The 17,857-nt window shown below is 38.2% G+C and overlaps 1 protein-coding gene across 1 annotated transcript in view; it reads left to right on the top strand.

Annotated features, from left to right (window-relative positions):
• Positions 1–17,857, top strand: part of LOC136676248 (low-density lipoprotein receptor-related protein 1B-like) — a gene marked incomplete at its 5' end in the record, with an annotated part of 218,771 nt that overhangs the window by 179,123 nt on the left and 21,791 nt on the right. Inside the window, 10 exons of the mRNA XM_066653107.1 lie at positions 325–444; positions 3,453–3,569; positions 5,934–6,040; positions 7,631–7,778; positions 8,560–8,666; positions 10,009–10,141; positions 14,633–14,755; positions 15,170–15,292; positions 15,777–15,920; positions 16,549–16,683. Of these exons, the coding sequence (XP_066509204.1) occupies positions 325–444; positions 3,453–3,569; positions 5,934–6,040; positions 7,631–7,778; positions 8,560–8,666; positions 10,009–10,141; positions 14,633–14,755; positions 15,170–15,292; positions 15,777–15,920; positions 16,549–16,683 (1,257 nt within the window). The remainder of the gene's footprint in view (positions 1–324; positions 445–3,452; positions 3,570–5,933; positions 6,041–7,630; positions 7,779–8,559; positions 8,667–10,008; positions 10,142–14,632; positions 14,756–15,169; positions 15,293–15,776; positions 15,921–16,548; positions 16,684–17,857) is intronic.

The raw sequence follows: 17,857 nt of genomic DNA, 5'->3' as shown, positions 1-17,857 counted from the left end.
ATGGTGGTGTCAGTAAGGGCTTTCAATGTAAATCCTATTCCAAGATGACTGCACAGATCAGTTTGTCTGCTGCAGCAACAACTCAAAGGAACAACCGAATGTTGGACAAGAGTAAAAGAGTATAGTTTTATTTCATTTTGATTTGTTTTATTTATTTAATTTTAGCAATAGATTACATTGATTTAATGGGGCTGGTGTTTTCATTCCAATGTAGCTGCGTTTGTGGGATACTACATTTTTTATTAATTCTTTACTTTGTGTGTGTATGTGTGTGTGTGTGTGTGTGTGTGTGTGTGTGTGTGTGTGTGTCTGTATGTACTCCAGCTGAGAACACATGTTCTCCAACTCAGTTTCAGTGTAAAACAACCAAACATTGTATCTCCAAGCTGTGGGTGTGTGACGAGGATCCAGACTGTGCAGACGGTTCGGATGAGGCTAACTGTGGTGAGAGAATCTCCATAATGTCAAAATATCTCCCCACACAAACACACACACACACACCAAGGAAAAGTGCATATGACCTTAACTACCCCTAGACTGTGCAGACTGTGTGTGTGTGTGTACATGTAGTTGATGCTCCCCTTGTGCGAGTACAGTGTTTTGCTTTTTAAAACAGTTACTGAACTTTTCTTCCCATGATCCTTAGTTGGACAAACACATTGGTCACAGACAATGAATGAACTTTTTTTCAATAATACACTTTCACTTTAATACGCTCTCTCTCTCTTTCTCTTTCTCTCTCTCTCTCTCTCTCTCTCTCTCTCTCTCTCTCTCTCTCTCTCTCTCTCTCTCTCACTGAGTCTCTCTATCCCTCTCTTACTCACACACACACACCCGTGTGATTCTACAATGAAGTTTTAAAGAATTTCTATTTTCATTAGGTTAAATATTGAAAATGAGTGTACATATTTTCGTTGCTAAATTATCATTTAAAATGTTTTGAAAGGGTGACATTGTAACTCCTTCGACAGAATGAGGTACAAACAAGGCAGAGACAGATTTGCTGTGAAAAAGAATGCAGTATTCACCAGTGATTTGAGCCTCATTACTTGTGCATGAGGGATATTCTCTGTGGCACACAAACGATCTCACAAATGACTTTATTATTCTCCACTACATATCGAGCGTTTTACACCAGAATAAATACATAGATTGATACACGGTTTTCCACAGGGTAAGAACCTAATACAAGAGCAGTAATTGAATCACTTTAATAATAGAATCTCTGTCTAAGCATTTTTCCCTATTCACTGTTTTATATTTTATGCATAAATCTAAAAGGCCAAGGATATTACACCACACAAAATACTTCTTATATTCAAATATTTAAGTTTTATCTTTGATCATGTATTAAACAGTGCACATTTTATGTAAACATAATAATACACACTGGATACATTATCAGAAACACATCGCTTGTGGTTTCAGATAGGTAGGTGTTTCCAGTAAAATGGCCAGCAGGAGGAAGTAGAATGGGTGTGTTTCCAATGACGTGGTCAGTGAATGGAAATAGAAGGAGGGTGTTTCTTATAAAGTGGGCACCATGTGGCAGTAGAAGGGGGATGTTTCTAATGAAGTGTCCGGGGACTGGAAGGTTTATTTTTAACAATGTGACCTGTGTAGTAGAAGTTCTGTTAGGGACATTTGCTTTTAATGTTTAAGCCAAGTTTGCCTGTGATGCATTGTCCAAGTGTTGATGGGTAAAAAAAAGGCTACAACTTGGCTGATTTTGTGACTTCATTTTGCTACATATTTCATTTCCACTGCTAAACGTGCTTCCTTTGAAGTGGTATTTCACTGTGTGCTTAGAAATCCAATGAGGCACAAGCTGAAGCATTTTGCATTTAAAGATCATGCCCTGCTTGAGTCAAATGGATATGTCCCATTTTCATTCATTTCTCATGAATTATTCGAACCACGCTGATGTGGTTTTTCTCTGATTCAGACTCTCAGTGTGTCATCTGTTCAGTTAGTTTATGTTTTCCTCAAAATTAGTCTTTGTTTCCTGTTTTCTCAAAGTACGCTTGGAGGTGATTTGACCCCTGGCGGTCTATAAAGCAGATAAACAAGAAAAAACAAAGCTTAAAATACCTCTCCTAGTCCTGTCACAATACGACCTCCCTCCCTGCTGTCATTAAGTCTGAGAATTAGTGCTGTGATTGGGAGTTAATCGTGTTTTTATGTGTTTATCTCCTATGGTGGTGGTTAGATTACGAGGCTGAGAGAATGAGACTAAAGCAGATTGTTGGGTGGGATTAGCACAGTCACTATCGGGACATAATTGGCGCAAAACCCTGAGGGACTGATTACCTCACTGCTGTGATGATGTTTATAAAAGGAATTATATTTTCTGAAGAAAATGCAAAGTAAATGTGCAACCTCGTCAATTCCCAGATACTTGGGTATTGTAAAGTTGGTGCTATGGTATCCCAGGTGGTTGTTAGTGTGACTGTAATATAAGAAGCGGTTGTTAAGGTGTTATTTAGTAGTTTCTGTAATGTCACAAGCAGTTATTAGGGTGTTGTTAGGTGGTTGCTAAGGTGTTTCAATTGGTTAAAACTACAAAGCCCAAACTTCAAGAACTACTAGAATGGCCATAGCAGTCATTTTGACTGTTTTACATTTGCACACTTATATATAATAAATAGAATAATAATAAATCAATGCATTTCTTAATTAGTTAAAATAGCTCATAAAAATGTCAGAAACAATACAGTGTTTTACAGGTTTTGATAATTATTTATTAACAAAATGAAGTGTGTATAACTAGTTCATCAAAATATATGATTACAATATATATACATTTTTTTGTAAACTAAAAGCAACTAATAATATTTAATAATAATAATAATAATAATGATAAATAATTATGTATTCATTATTATTGTTGTTGTTACAGTCTTGGTTGTTCTAGAGTTAATAAATGGTTTCTCTGGTGTCTATGGTGGTTGCTAAGGTGTTCCCAAACTAGGGTTATGTATATTGTTTCAGGTGGTTATCAAGATGTTGAAAGGCAGTTCCTGTGGTACATTAGGTTTTAATGTTGGATAATTTGACGTGGTTATCAAAATCCACTTTGCACTCTAGAGAACACAGTTCTATTACTCTACAGCCTAATGATGAGGGGCTTTGTACTCCACTGGCTGACTCTTGGAAATGTGAATGGTAAGGGGCATGTACAGCTGCTCCAGGTCATCACATTCAATTGTTTGTTAACAAGCTTCAAACAAAACACATTGTGTGTGTGACTGTATTTTAGAAAATTGCTTTGACTCTTGGAGTTCAGGGAATTCACTTTAAGTTTTGTTCCAATATTCAATAAAGCTGCAGCTGACCTTTATGGAATACAGACAGTTAAATATTGAGAAGTGCGAAGTTATTGGTGTTTGGTGAGTTGTGGAATATTAAAGGCCCTCTGTGAAGTTATTGCTGTTTGTTTGTTTGCTGTTCAGATGAGAAGACGTGTGGACCTCATGAGTTCCGCTGCAGGAATAATAACTGCATCCCGGAGCACTGGAGATGTGATGGACAGAGCGACTGTGGAGATCACTCAGACGAGGAGAACTGCAGTGGGTATCATGATCATCATCATCTTCGTTAATATCATACTAATCCAAATTATCGTCATCACCACTATCATTATTTTCAATATTTCTATCCAATTGGTGTGGTACCGAGGCAAAACAAATAGTTATGTTGTCATACAGCTTCTATGTCCTGGATTAGTGGGCTCAATCCCGAATTCTCTGTGTACGTGGCTGAAGTTGAAGTAGTCCGTAAGTTTTTATTCTCTGTTTGAATTACCACCGAAACAATTTTTTTACTCAGGTTTCGGTCTGTGTTTATTTTTTACTCTGGGTTTCAGTGCAGTTAGTGCTCTATCAAATTTAGAATCAGTTCCAACTGCAGCAAGAATAATCAATATCACCCACCAATTGAGCAGGAATAGAGCAATATTCTCATCTTAGTTCATGCTTTTTAAAGTTTTTAGGTCTTTAAAAACCTCCAGAAGTAATTTTCTACCATGAGCAGAGAGAGAAAGCCTAGCATAATAGACCGAGTTTTCATTTGACTCATATATAGCTACTAGGGCTTTGTAAACACTTTAGAATGGTTTTGGCATGCAAACTGACTGAAGAACAGCAAATGGTGAGGGAACATCCTCTGAATTTTATAATAAAAAGTGTGGCTTTTAATAGTAACAAATGTATTGACTTACACCTCAGTATTACCAACATTACTATCACATCAACTTCACTGATATTATCAGCATCACAATCACTGTTATCATCATCATATTCATCACCATCAAATATCTTTATACCATCGAACATCTATATCACTACTTTAATGATTATCAATAATATGATGTCACAATTATGACAATCATATGTCCATATCAGCAGTATAGTCATCAACATAGCATCTACATATTCACTGTTTTACCCATGGACACTAGGATCATCCACATCATCTTTAGCATTATCATAAATACATTTCATCAAATCATCAAAATTGACATCATCATCATTACAGTTGCCTTCATTATCATTGCAATCATCATAATCTTCAAAATCAGCATTATTATCCTTATCATTGTCATCAATATCATTACCATTACTATTGAGCTCTCTGTCATCGTTTTCATTATCCACCTCATCATCAGCTTTATGATCAGTGTTATTTGCATGAATCTAATTTCAGGGTCCTGATCTGGGAGATTATTAAGTATGATTCAGTTTTTATTGTTGTATTTATGAGTTGGTGGTTATAATGTTATTTAGTTGGTGTTATGTTTAATAGCTGCAGCCATGTTGCTACAGTTTCACTGAGTAATCCCTAATATCATTTACTCTGTTTTATTACTGTGTGTGTGTGTGTGTGTGTGTGTGTGTGTGTGTGTGTGTGTGTGTGGGTGTGTGTGTCTATGTGTGTACCAGAAATATATGAAATTGTGGGGACAGAAGTGTGTTTATGAGTCACATAGTGGGGACTCGTCTTCTTTGTTGGGACCAACAGCTAGTGCTCACAATTTAAGTCATTCCATTTTAATGTGAAGACATGTTTTAAGGTTGGGTTACGGTTAGGTTTAAAGTAAAAGTACCTATGGTAAATTTCATCAAATTGAATGGACGTCTATTTAAAGTCCCCACAATTAAAAAATACAATTGTGTGTGTGCGTTTTGTCCGATGGGAGTGTGGTTGTTTACTCTGGTCTGAGCACTGTCCATTTATTTAATGCTTTATTGAGTTTTATGAGGTTTATAATTAAATATTCACACCAACACAAGGCCAAACACTTTCAAAACAAAACACAGTAGCACACACACACATACACACACACACACACACACACACACACACACACACACACACATACTAATACACCACAGCATTTAATCTCTCCTTATCTTTTTCTGCCCTTTGAATTGAAACTGTGTGTGCATACACTATAGGTTCATTAAATACTAATAGTATTAAATTAGGGAATTCCTTGACTTCCCTTTAAGATCCAACCATTATGGGATTGTAGACATTCAGTTTCTTCTATAACTTTCTTAGAAATTCAAGACATTGATTGGGATACTTTGAAGAAGCTGCACATGAACATGTTAATGATGCTCAAAACCAAAGGTCTCTCCCCTAGGAATTGGGCTTTGGAGTGGTGTATCCTGTAGTGATGGGACTCCATCCAGTTCCTTTGGGAAGGTTGAGAGTGTGAACTAATATTTCTTTACCTCACTAATGGGATCAGGCATGGCCTAATGGTTTGAAGAGTAGGCTTGGGACAGAAAGGTTACCAGTTCGACCACCATTGCAGAAGTGTTTAATATTCTATTTAATATTTTTTTTTTGGCGAAACACCTTTGAGCATATAATGTATAAATAAGTGTCTGTGTGTGTGTGTCTGTGTGTTTGTGTATTATCCTCAGAGCCAGTGACGTGCAGTTGGAAGGACTTTGTTTGCGCAAGCGGAGAGTGTATCTCTGCACGGTTTCGCTGTGATGGAGATTTTGACTGCGCTGACCATTCAGATGAGGTGTGTATGACACTGCAGCTTAACACACTTAATACTAATTCTAACTAGTGTTTGAGTATGTAGTATGTACTGTAGTTTCATGTGTCGTTGAGTATAGTAAAAAATCCACAGTGCACACTTAGAACCAGTTGATATTTGAGTAATGATAACACTGTTGTCAAACAGTGGGGGAAACAGTCCAACGGGAAACAGAAACGGAGAAGCTTCAAGCATCTGGATAAAAATGGCTCTGTCCCAAAAAGTCTTACATATTATAAAACTATTACTGTAGTTTCTATCTAATATAGATGGTTTTATTATCTGAAATAGAGTGCACTACATTATTTTATGTGGAGGGAGATATTTCAGTTGCAGCCTTTGAAGAAAAATATCTGAGAGCGTTGCAGGTGCCACTTGTTATATCAGGGTTCATCATATTCTGTTAATTTGAAATGAAAGTGTAGTATGTCAACTGTTTATGTACTAGCTTGTCAACTTCACAGTTTTAAAGTTAGCACATAATACTGTATAGTATTACTCTGTAGAAGAGAATTGGGATGCAGCCAAAGCTTCTGACTGGCTGTTTTTGCTTGGATGCTTTTGACTGGATGCATCTGAACATTTTAGGCTGCTTTTGACACTGCCTCTCACCTTTCTAGTTTTTGCTCAGCATAATTTCTTATAACATTCCTTAAGCAAATCTTATTTCTGGGGAGATGATCAGATTGAATATTTTATTGTTTCATTTAGATGACACAAATATTGCTGTCTAAGCTGGAATAAACACTTTTGTACAGGAGAATATTGCAAAAAGACTTGCTTCCTACAGAACATGCTTACAGGCTAATCACCACCAAGAAGCTGATTTATGAAATTATGAAATGTATTAAATTATTTCAACATTACTGAACATTTCTCAATAGCCATCCACCAAAAATTTGCCTGTAAGATTTTGCCTGTTTTCACTTTATTAGTCAAAATCTGCTTCAGCTCTGTTGATCATTCTGTAGAGAACTAGCATCAAATATAATATAAATGTAGCAGAAATATTAACTGTGATTTGTTGACTTTACAATGAAAAATTTTCAAAGTAATGAACATATTTTAATTTTAATTGAGTTTGTCTAGGTTTATGGCTCTCAATGAAAGATTGAACAGAGAGAAAATACTTTACACTTTTAATTCCAGAACATTTTATAAGAAACCCCTTCCTTCTAATTTCACACACTTGCCACTTTATTTTAAACACTTAAAATATTTGTCCCTCTTGTTTGCCCTCTGTGAGTTGTTCCCATGCTGCAGAACTTTAACTGGAGAACTTCAAAAGACCCCCAGTCTGCCAGTAATACCTGTACAGGTGTGACCATGTAGAAGTTACAGGTTGTGTGAATTCAAAGCTTTTAATTACCAGAGAGTTAACTACTCGAAAATAGCTCTTTAACTCTTTAAAAATAACAGATGCACAATTGTTTTACTCCCAACTGCAATTACACCATAATGAATGAACATTATCTCTCTCTCTTTCTTTCTTTCTCTCGCTCTTTACTCCCTCATATCTCTCTTCTCCTACTGTGTGTGTATGTGTCCCTGTATGCCTGTGTGTGTGTGTAGCGAGGCTGTGAGAGCCGCTGTGCTGAGGGTCAGTATCAGTGTCAGAATCATCTTTGTATCTCAGCAAAATGGCTGTGTGACGGACAGGAGGACTGTAAAAATGGAGAGGACGAGCAACACTGTCAACCAGCTAACACAGCTCTCATAGGTACACAAACTCAAACATACACACACACACACACAGACAGAATTGTGGATCATATATAAAGTGTAGAATACTGTTAAATGCATAAATAGAAGCTTTATCACCCCAACACTGTCAGTACTTGAATAGTGTGTCCGAATGTCTTCTGTTGTGTTATGTTGAAATCTAGAGCTACTGAGTCACTAACTGGTTTGTCTTTGTCCAGATCAATCCAAACAACCCAAAAAGATTTTGCCCATAAATATTTGGGTATTGTATAATTTTTGGAGTGTATTTTTATAGCATGTTGCCACTGCCTCACACCTAAAAGGCCATGGGGACCTTGGGATGCAGCCTTCCCTTGTGTCACTGTCTCTGTGGAGTTCAGTGTGTTCTCATTGAGTCCACCACCCAGCTGCTGGTGCAGCTCCCAAGACCAAGGGATACTGAAGAGTTCTAATGTGTAGTTTATTGACCAGATTGTCTGGCAATTCACAGTGACAACCCCTTGAATACAACTGAAACTGAGAAAAAAAATGAGTTGTGTGAATATAAACAATAGGGTTTAGTTTTGGACACAGCAGGATTTCTGGACAGGGTCGATATGGAGTTTAGTGTTTTGGGTCAAACCCACACACACCAACACCCACAGCTGATCACATGACTGATCATAAGGCTATAACAGCATGTGGTATTCAGATCTGGCTCTGTTTACACAATAGCTCTATGTCAGGAATCATTTTATATTCCCAGCTTAAATTTATTTTTGTGTTGTGTGTATGTGTGTGTGTGTGTGTGTGTGTAGCTGGTCCCTCCTGCAGTGTGAATGAATATGTGTGTGTAGGGGGAGGATGTGTGTCAGCCAATTTGCGCTGCGATGGAAAAAATGACTGCATGGACGGATCTGAAGAGGTACAGAAGTTGCACATTAAACTATCAATAATCAAACAATGTAATACATTTTGATGCAAAACATTCTTGTACTATTTGGTATTTTAAAATACAGTGAAATACAATGCAATACACCTCAGTGTATTTCTCTACAATGCCATACAGTATAATACAGTGTGTTTGTGTGCGCGTGTGTGAAGGGCTGTGAAATTAAAGCTCTTGTCCACTTTAGTGATGACCTCTAACACTGGCCCCCACAGAAATTGCTTTAAACATCCAACACAGGAGATATCAGAAGAGACGTTCTATTTTAATGTCTGTTATATAAGCAGAGGAGTGTGTGTGTGTGTGTGTGTGTGTGTGTGTGTGTATAAGAAGTTTGTGTTTAATTAAGCACAAAAACTCAGGGGAAAAGAGGGCTGTATTAAAGCTCGCACACACACACACACACACACACATACCAGCATACATTCCCATATATGAACTCCCAAAATATTAATAAAGTGAAAGTTTTAAAAAATATTATAAAATGCCTGAAAACCATCATAACCAGATTATTAATGTGAAAAAAATTTGCTTCCAAGAAATGCCTGTTCTTTTATAAACAGAGATTGACTGTGAACAAACATAAAAAACATAATGTTTATTACATGGTTATTTTTTAGGTTGAAAGCACCTTAGATTATTAATAATCGTTTATAGGTAATGCGTGTTCTCCCCGTGTCCGCGCGGGTTTCCTCCGGGTGCTCCGGTTTCCTCCCACAGTCCAAAAACACACGTTGCAGGTGGATTGGCGACTCAAAAGTGTCCGTAGGTGTGAGTGTGTGAGTGAATGTGTGTGTGTCTGTGTTGCCCTGTGAAGGACTGGCGTCCCCTCCAGGGTGTATTCCCGCCTTGCGCCCAATGATTCCAGGTAGGCTCTGGACCCCCCGCGACCCTAAATTGGATAAGCGGTTACAGATAATGGATGGATGGATATAGGTAATGCGTCAGTGACCTGTTTTTTTTTTTTTTTTCTGTCTTAATACTGAATGTGTCAGATAACTTACATTAAATATCAAGGGAATAAATAAGCTAAGTCCTGAGAATGTGAATTTAGTCATTTCACAAATGAACCACATAATAAACCACATTATCACTAATGTGCAAAAGAGACGTTCTGTCCGTGGTTAAATGTCTAAACATATTAACAATTATGTGATAAAGCTGACAGGCTTAGTGTCAACAGATGGGGAAAACGAAGTAAGGTCAGTATCTGGCTCAAGACGTGGAGTTTAGGAGTTTCACCCTCTGCAGCACACATTGTCATCGTTTAAGGGACACTGGAGAAATACCTGTGATGTTTATGTATGTCTGCGTGCAGGTGGACTGTGTAAGGGAATGTAAACAGGAGGAGTTTTTGTGCCGAAACCGAGCGCACTGTGTTCCCTCTGGATGGCGCTGTGATGGAGTGTACGACTGTCTCGACCAAAGTGACGAGGAAAACTGTGAAAATGGTACATTTACATTTTCATCGAGTATCCAATCATCATTCAGTATAAGTAGTGACGCTTGGGTAAAATAATAATATCAGCAACAAAACGAATCTGTGCACAGAGTGAAAAAATGATTGTATTCTTGAGTCACCTTATTTACCTCCACCCCCCCACCCCTCTCTCTCTCTCTCTTTTTCCTCACATTTTTCCCCTCTTGAAACATTCGTTTTTCAATGTTGTGTGTGGTTACCTCTTCTGGTGTGAACTGGGCTGTAGTCTACATTTGCAATTGTGAAATCTAACATGTATTTAGTGTACTACTTAATTTTAAAGCATTTATTGTGTAATGTATTATTGTAATTCAATATTTAAACATTCTCCCTCTCTTTTGTCATTTTATGGTAACTGCTGCACAGTATTACAAATGCCAACAGTCATTTATTCAAGAAAAATGAACAAAAAATAAGTTTGAAAGTTGCAAGAAAGAAGAATTCATTCATCACTGCATTCCTTATGAGTCCCATTAGGCGAAAAGCGCTGCAAAAGCAGGTGCATCGATTGGTTCTGTTGTTGGGGATAATGTTATATCCAAATGTACGTGTGAGAAGATGGTGCTATCGATGTTAGCATTCATAGGCGTAGCATATTAATATATAATATTTAAGTTCATTTTTAAAATTAAATGATATTTGTCAATTTAATACTATACAGCTGTTACCATAAAATTACAAAAAAGCAGGAGAATGTTACCCAAAAATGCTTAAAAACATAGTCATACACTTAATAGATAAATTAATAAATAAATTAGTACAGGATACTGTTTTATATTTGTGTGTTCAATATGGTCGACATTATTGAGATTTAAGGTTTTGCAGACCTAGAAATATTCACACTTTTGTGAGGGTCCTGTGACCCTAATTCTTGAGAATGTGGAGGTATGTCTGTACGTATACACTGTATATAAGCTAACATATAACTTAGGTTAAAGGTTAAACTGTCTTTGGCCAGCAGGGGGAATTTCTGATTCTTTATCTGACCCATCGTGGACCAAATGTAAAAAATATTGAGGCTCTATGCATAAGCTACAAGCCTAACTTTTAAAATGTTCAATCCAGTGCTTACAATCCAATACCCAACTGGTCAGAGCTGGTATAACATTCTCACCATTAACACAAACTCATGATGTGGATGACCTAAATACACAGACTGTATTTGGTGGTATTTTTATGTTTTTATCTGCTGAATACTATCCTGTGTTCAGCCATTAAAAGAAAAATAATAAATATATTATCATTAGTAACTCAAAAATTAATTGTAACTTTTCTTTTATCTCAAAGAGCATAAAAAAGGGAAAAGAAAAACACATTGGATTTGATGTGAAGGCTCCACAGGGTTAAAAACTGCATCTGGTTTTTTACATACAGACGTTTGTGTGAGGAATCCATCCAGCAGGATCATCAAACAATCTTTCTTCAGAAGATTATAACACACACACACACACACACACACACACACACACACTCACACACACACACTCATTCATGCCTATGACGTCTCAGGCATGAGAGTGCTCATTTGCAAAATATTTATGAAAATTGCCCTTGTTTCCCCCTCTCCTCTCTCTCTCTCTCTCTCTCTCTCTCTCTCTCTCTCTCTCTCTCTCTCTCTCTCTCTCTCTCTCACTCTCTCGCTCTCTCTCTTACACTCTCTCACACACACACTCTCTCTCACACTCACACACACATATGCGTGAGTGCAGTGATTTGTGAAATAGTTGCAAAAATGACAGAGATGAAAGGTTTCCACTCCGTATCACGCTCTCTCCGACATGAAAGCCCTGCTCGGTGTGTTTGGGTGTTTGGTTAAATTGCAGACATTTGTGTCTTTTGTGATGCGGCGCACACCTGCGACTGACTGAGGATCATTTACACCAAACACCAGGAGTCACACGCTGAGGTTTAAACAGATGGTTTGATCTGAAGAGCCATGTAGATCATGACCAGTGAAAGTAAAAAATATTTTCAGTTCAAGAGTATGAGGTTTTGAACCTCCTAAAGTCCTGAGGTGGTCAACAGAACACCATATCATGTACCTATCAGTACAGGAACTGAAGTGTGTATCACTCCACTTTGGCATCACAAAACAAATCACAATCATATTAAACAGATTAGGAACTAAATATAAATTCAGTAAGAAGTAAAATAATAAAATAAAATACTTACTGATGATAGTGTCAAATACTGACAAGATGATAGTGTAGGTACAGGGGTTGGACAATAAAACTGAAACACCTGGTTTTAGACCACAGTAATTTATTAGTATGGTGTAGGGCCTACTTTTGTGGCCAATACAGTGTCAATTCGTCTTGGGAATGACATATACAAGTCCTGCACAGTGGTCAGAGGGATTTTAAGCCATTCTTCTTGCAGGATAGTGGCCAGGTCACTACATGATGCTGGTGGAGGAAAACGTTTCCTGACTCGCTCCTCCAAAACACCCCAAAGTGGCTCAATAATATTTAGATCTGGTGACTGTGCAGGCCATGGGAGATGTTCAACTTCACTTTCATGTTCATCAAACCAATCTTTCACCAGTCTTGCTGTGTGTATTGGTGCATTGTCATCCTGATACACGGCACCGCCTTCTGGACACAATGTTTGAACCATTGGATGCACATGGTCCTCCAGAATAGTTTGGTAGTCCTTGGCAGTGACGGGCCCATCTAGCACAAGTATTGGGCCAAGGGAATGCCATGATATGGCAGCCCAAACCATCACTGATCACCCCCAAGCTTCACTCTAGGCATGCAACAGTCTGGATAGTACGTTTCTTTGGGGCTTCTCCACACTGTAACTCTCCCAGATGTGTGGAAAAACAGTAAAGGTGTACTCATCAGAGAACAATACATGTTTCACATTGTCCACAGCCCAGGATTTGCGCTCCTTGCACAATTGAAACTGACGTTTGGCATTGGCATGAGTGACCGAAGGTGTGGCTATAGCAGCCCGGCTGTGTATATTGACCCTGTGGAGCTCCCGGCGGATTGTTCTGGTGGAAACAGGAGAGTTGAGGTGCACATTTAATTCTGCTGTGATTTGGGCAGCCGTGGTTTTATGTTTTTTGGATACAATCCGGGTTAGCACCCGAACATCCCTCTCAGACAGCTTCCTCTTGCGTCCACAGTTAATCCTATTGGATGTGTTTGGTCCTTGTTGGTGGTATGGTGACATTACCCTGGATACCGTGGCTACTGATACATCACAAAGACTTGCTGTCTTGGTCACAGATGCGCCAGCAAGACATGCACCAACAATTTGTTCTCTTTTGAACGCTGGTATGTCACCCATAATGTTGTGTGCACTGCAATATTTTGAGCAAAACTGTGCTCTTACCCTCTGCTAATTGAACCGTCACACTCTGCTCTCACTGGTGCAATGTGCCATTAATGAAGATTGGCCACCAGGCTGCTCCAATTTAGCCATGAAACCTCCCACACTAAAATGACAGGCGTTTCAGTTTCATTGTCCAACCCCTGTAGTTACTAACTACCCACCTCTGTTTGCAATTTATTCATGCACTCACACCTGTTTCTCAGTCTGATTTGTCCACAAGGGGGCAATACTATTGCTCAAATTTGCACTTCTGCTTAGATACCCAGTTTGTGTGTTTATGTGTGTGTGTGTGTGTGTGAGAGAGAAAGAGAGAGAGAGAGAGAGAGAGAGAGAGAGAGAGAGATTATGTTCAGTAAGTTTTGTCTGGACTATGATGGAAAATTCAGTTAAGTGTTGCTCAGCTTCCATGAACATTATGTAAATCTATCAGATATTTTTCGTCATTTAACTGTCTCTGTGTATTATTTCAGTCTTTCTCCATCTGGATTTTATTTCCGTGGTGTGTTATTATGAAGCATGTTTCAGCTCAGCCTGGAGCCCTGTTCAATTATATTCGCGTCACTCTTCTCTTATTAATGTCCATTTGCATTGGACACCTGCCATAACACACTATCAACACTCTCTCTCTCCAAAAAAAAAAACTATAACATTTTAGATCATTTAGAACATTTTTAATCTGAACTTTTATGTTGACACTGAATAGAAATTACAGTTCTAAGACATTAATAACACATTTATTCAGAACATCGATCAGTTATTCAGTTAAAGCGGGAGAATATTTTTCATATATATAGTTTGTTGTTTTACAATTACACACTGTAGTCCATCTGTTGCTCTGCATTCTATGTTACCCCCTTTTGGCTTGTTCTTCAATGATTAGGACGATGCAGGACCAGCATAGGGCAGGTATGATTTGGGTGTTGTATTATTCTCAGCGCTGAAGTGACACTGACGTGGTGGTTTATAAATGTGTAGTCCGCTGATATGAAACACACATGCTTTTTTGGGTCATTATATAAATGTAAAGTCTGAGAATGGTCAGTGGAGTTGAGATAATGGACAATGAGTGTAGAAAAGAAAATAATGTTGCTGATTTGTGTGTGTGTTTGTCTCTCTACAGGTGCTGTTACCTGCCGTTCTGATGAGTTCGTGTGTAATAACACACTGTGTAAGCTGCTGATTTTTCTGTGTGATGGAGAGGATGACTGCGGTGACAACTCTGACGAAGATCCAGAGATGTGTGGTATGTTAAAACTACATGAGCCAGAGAGGAATAAAGCCCCTCAGCGTAGTGCGGATGAACGGTGGAACTGTGTTCTCTGGTGTGATGGAGCTCAGTTCAATACCTGTGGGTTGAGTTGATGTGGTGTTTGTTATTCAGAACTAATTATCAACATCACTACCTGGCTTCACTAAAGATTATGTGGCTGAGTGCCACCAAATCTTCACTGAAGTGTTCCAGAATGTAGTGAAAAAAAATCCTCCCCAGAGAGAAATGACAATTACCGCAGTGAAGAGGAACAAACTCCTGATTAATATCCTTAATTTCAAGAGGAATGTTGGAAGAGCAGGTGCTTACAAACATATGGCTCTATAATATAACAGCTATTTGGCTAATCAACAGTGTGTGTGTGTGTGTGTGTGTGTGTGTGTGTAGTAAAGTTGCCGTGTCCCCCGGGCAGACTGTTTCGCTGCAGGAACAACAGAGTGTGTGTTCGGACAGAACAGGTGTGTAACGGAGCAAACGACTGCGGAGATAACTCTGATGAGGGGGAGTGTGGTGAGAACACAGACACACACACACAAACACACACACACACCACACACACACACACACACACACACTCACACACTTTCAACATATTGTCACTGTCCAATTAAAAGTGTGTCTCCCAAAAAGTATCTCGACCGGAGAAAAAAAACCTTATTAACTTTCAATGAAATTCAATTTAAAAAGATTTTATTCCTAGTAATTTTGGAGCATTTTTATTGGCCCATTTATCATGAAATGTTCGCACAATGTGAAGGACAGCTGTGGTGTTTAAATGATGTTGCAATCTAAAAATCCACAAAAATGGAGATACGTTTTAATTGGACAGTGACTATATATTCATCATTCCCACTACTAGATTTGTGTGTATACTTCAGATCTCTCTCTCCCAGCAAAATCTCTCTCTCTCCCATCTAAATATCTCTCTCTCTCTCTCTCTCTCTCTCTCTCTCTCTCTCTCTCTCTCTCTCTCTCTCTCTCTCTCTCTCTCTAGGTGAGGTTAGTAATGTAAGTGTGAGAGTCTGTGGTAAAGCAGAGTTCCCCTGCTCTAACGGACGCTGTATTTCTGCTGAGCTTCAGTGTGATCTGTTTGATGATTGTGGAGATGGAGGCTCTGATGAACGAGACTGCAAACAGTGTGAGTGTTCACCATAAAATAAAAAATAATAAGTCAGTGTCTTCATATTAAAAAAGTGATGAGTTGAAGCTCAAAATATTCATGTCCTAGTCATTTTTTTTGCCCTTGAATCCAGTCAAGTCATTTAACATTCTAAACAGGTTTATATCATAAATTATCTTTTTGTAGATAATGGAAATGCACATTATACCTCAAATCCATAATGCCCATCCAGTTAGATTATGATATAGTACAATGATAATTATCTTACTTAATGCTATATAAAGGTGTGTGACATGTTTTAACATGTGCTCTATTTCCTTGGTGCACTTTTATTGCGGGGTCCTGCATTCCCAGTTCCCATCCTGTATACCAACAATTGTATATTCCCAGGGTTCAGAGGAATAAGCCACTGTATGGAATGTAGGGCCCTGGGAATATAAGTGCCCATTGGAGCTTCTGAGCACGTCTAAAAACTTTTAAGCTAAAACACAACAACTAAAATCCATTCTCTAAGTGTCAAGCTCCATTTCCTCACAATAGCTTTCACTAAAGCTTGTCCATATTCAGCTGAAAAAGCAGAGCTTTTAGCGGGAGTGGTGATATCAGTGTGTGTGTGTGTGTGTGTGTGTGTGTGTGTGTGTTTTAGTTCCTGTGGAAGGTGACTGCAGAGCACAAACACACATGTGTGGCGATGATGCTTTCTGTAAACATACACTCACACACTCTGTGTGTGAGTGCAACAGTGGGTTCAGGAGGGATCAACACACCAAAACGTGTGAAGGTAAAGACAGAGAGAAAACAATTCTTGTATCTTTTTTTTCTGTTATTGGAACATATCAGATATCTTATGCATTATGCACTGAGTGTATTTTCCTAGAACTAACCAATAGAGATTCTATAAAATTATTTGAAATATTATATTTCAACATACCGCGACCCTGAAGCGGTTACAGATAATGAATGAATGAATATTTCAACATTTTCTTAAATTGGAAGGGGGTTTTTCCTTCCACTAAAAAGTTTTGGAGATTAAAAACTTCTTGACCAACAGTGGCAATGAAGAGTACAGAGTAAGTCAAAAATCTCAAGACACCCTTTTATTTTAGAAACAATAGGCAAAATGACATATCTGAATACCCCAGAAAATAATGGGAGATGCGGGCTATCTTTTAGGCTATGTCCAGTACATGGTCACCATCTTGAAAGCAGCCATGTTGTACCAAAGGACAGTTGTTCCAAAGACAGCCCCCCTCACCCATTACTTGCTGGGGTACATAAAATCATGCAATGAAGATTAAGCAAAACTAATATTCTCTGCGAAAAATTTTGCCACTATGATTGCCATTTTGTTTTGCCTCTTAAACAATATGCAACATTAGAATGAATATGAATACATGTAGCCTCAGAAGAAAGATATATTGTCTAGATATGTTGCCCCCCCCCCCCACAATCCCCGCCCCCATTTAACGGGAGAGGGTGAAATGTCATACATTTTGATCTATTAAAGGCAACGTTCTTGATTGTAATCAAGAGAATCAGAAGATGTTTTCCACTCTGTTTGCATGCTCGAAACTGGTCCAATGTTTTTATGAAACCCCAGTGTCTGTAAATGGGTAAAAACAAAAGAAAACAAAAATTGGTAAAAACAAACTGTCTCAGTCTGGTACGCTAGGCATTCTCTCTCAGTCTCTGCTCATGGCGTAAATTGAAAAGCATAAGGGAAATGAGGATATTGCACTATTTCTGCGGTTCACCACAATCGTAGACAATTTCTTTAATACCATAGATATTTATTGATATATACAGTATAATTTATATTTTTGTCAGAGAAAGTTGTGTTTAACTACAGTCTGCAGCTTATCAATGGCTCTCTTCTCTACCTCCACATTTTGTTTTTATTTCTCTCTCACATCTAAATCTCTCAAATCTCTCTACTATATTGCACACTTATTTCA

The sequence above is a fragment of the Hoplias malabaricus genome, chromosome X2 (assembly GCF_029633855.1).
Source record: "Hoplias malabaricus isolate fHopMal1 chromosome X2, fHopMal1.hap1, whole genome shotgun sequence".
NCBI classification, from domain to species: domain Eukaryota; kingdom Metazoa; phylum Chordata; class Actinopteri; order Characiformes; family Erythrinidae; genus Hoplias; species Hoplias malabaricus.
Note: the sequence above shows the minus strand (reverse complement) of the source record. Positions and strands in the feature narration are given on the sequence as shown.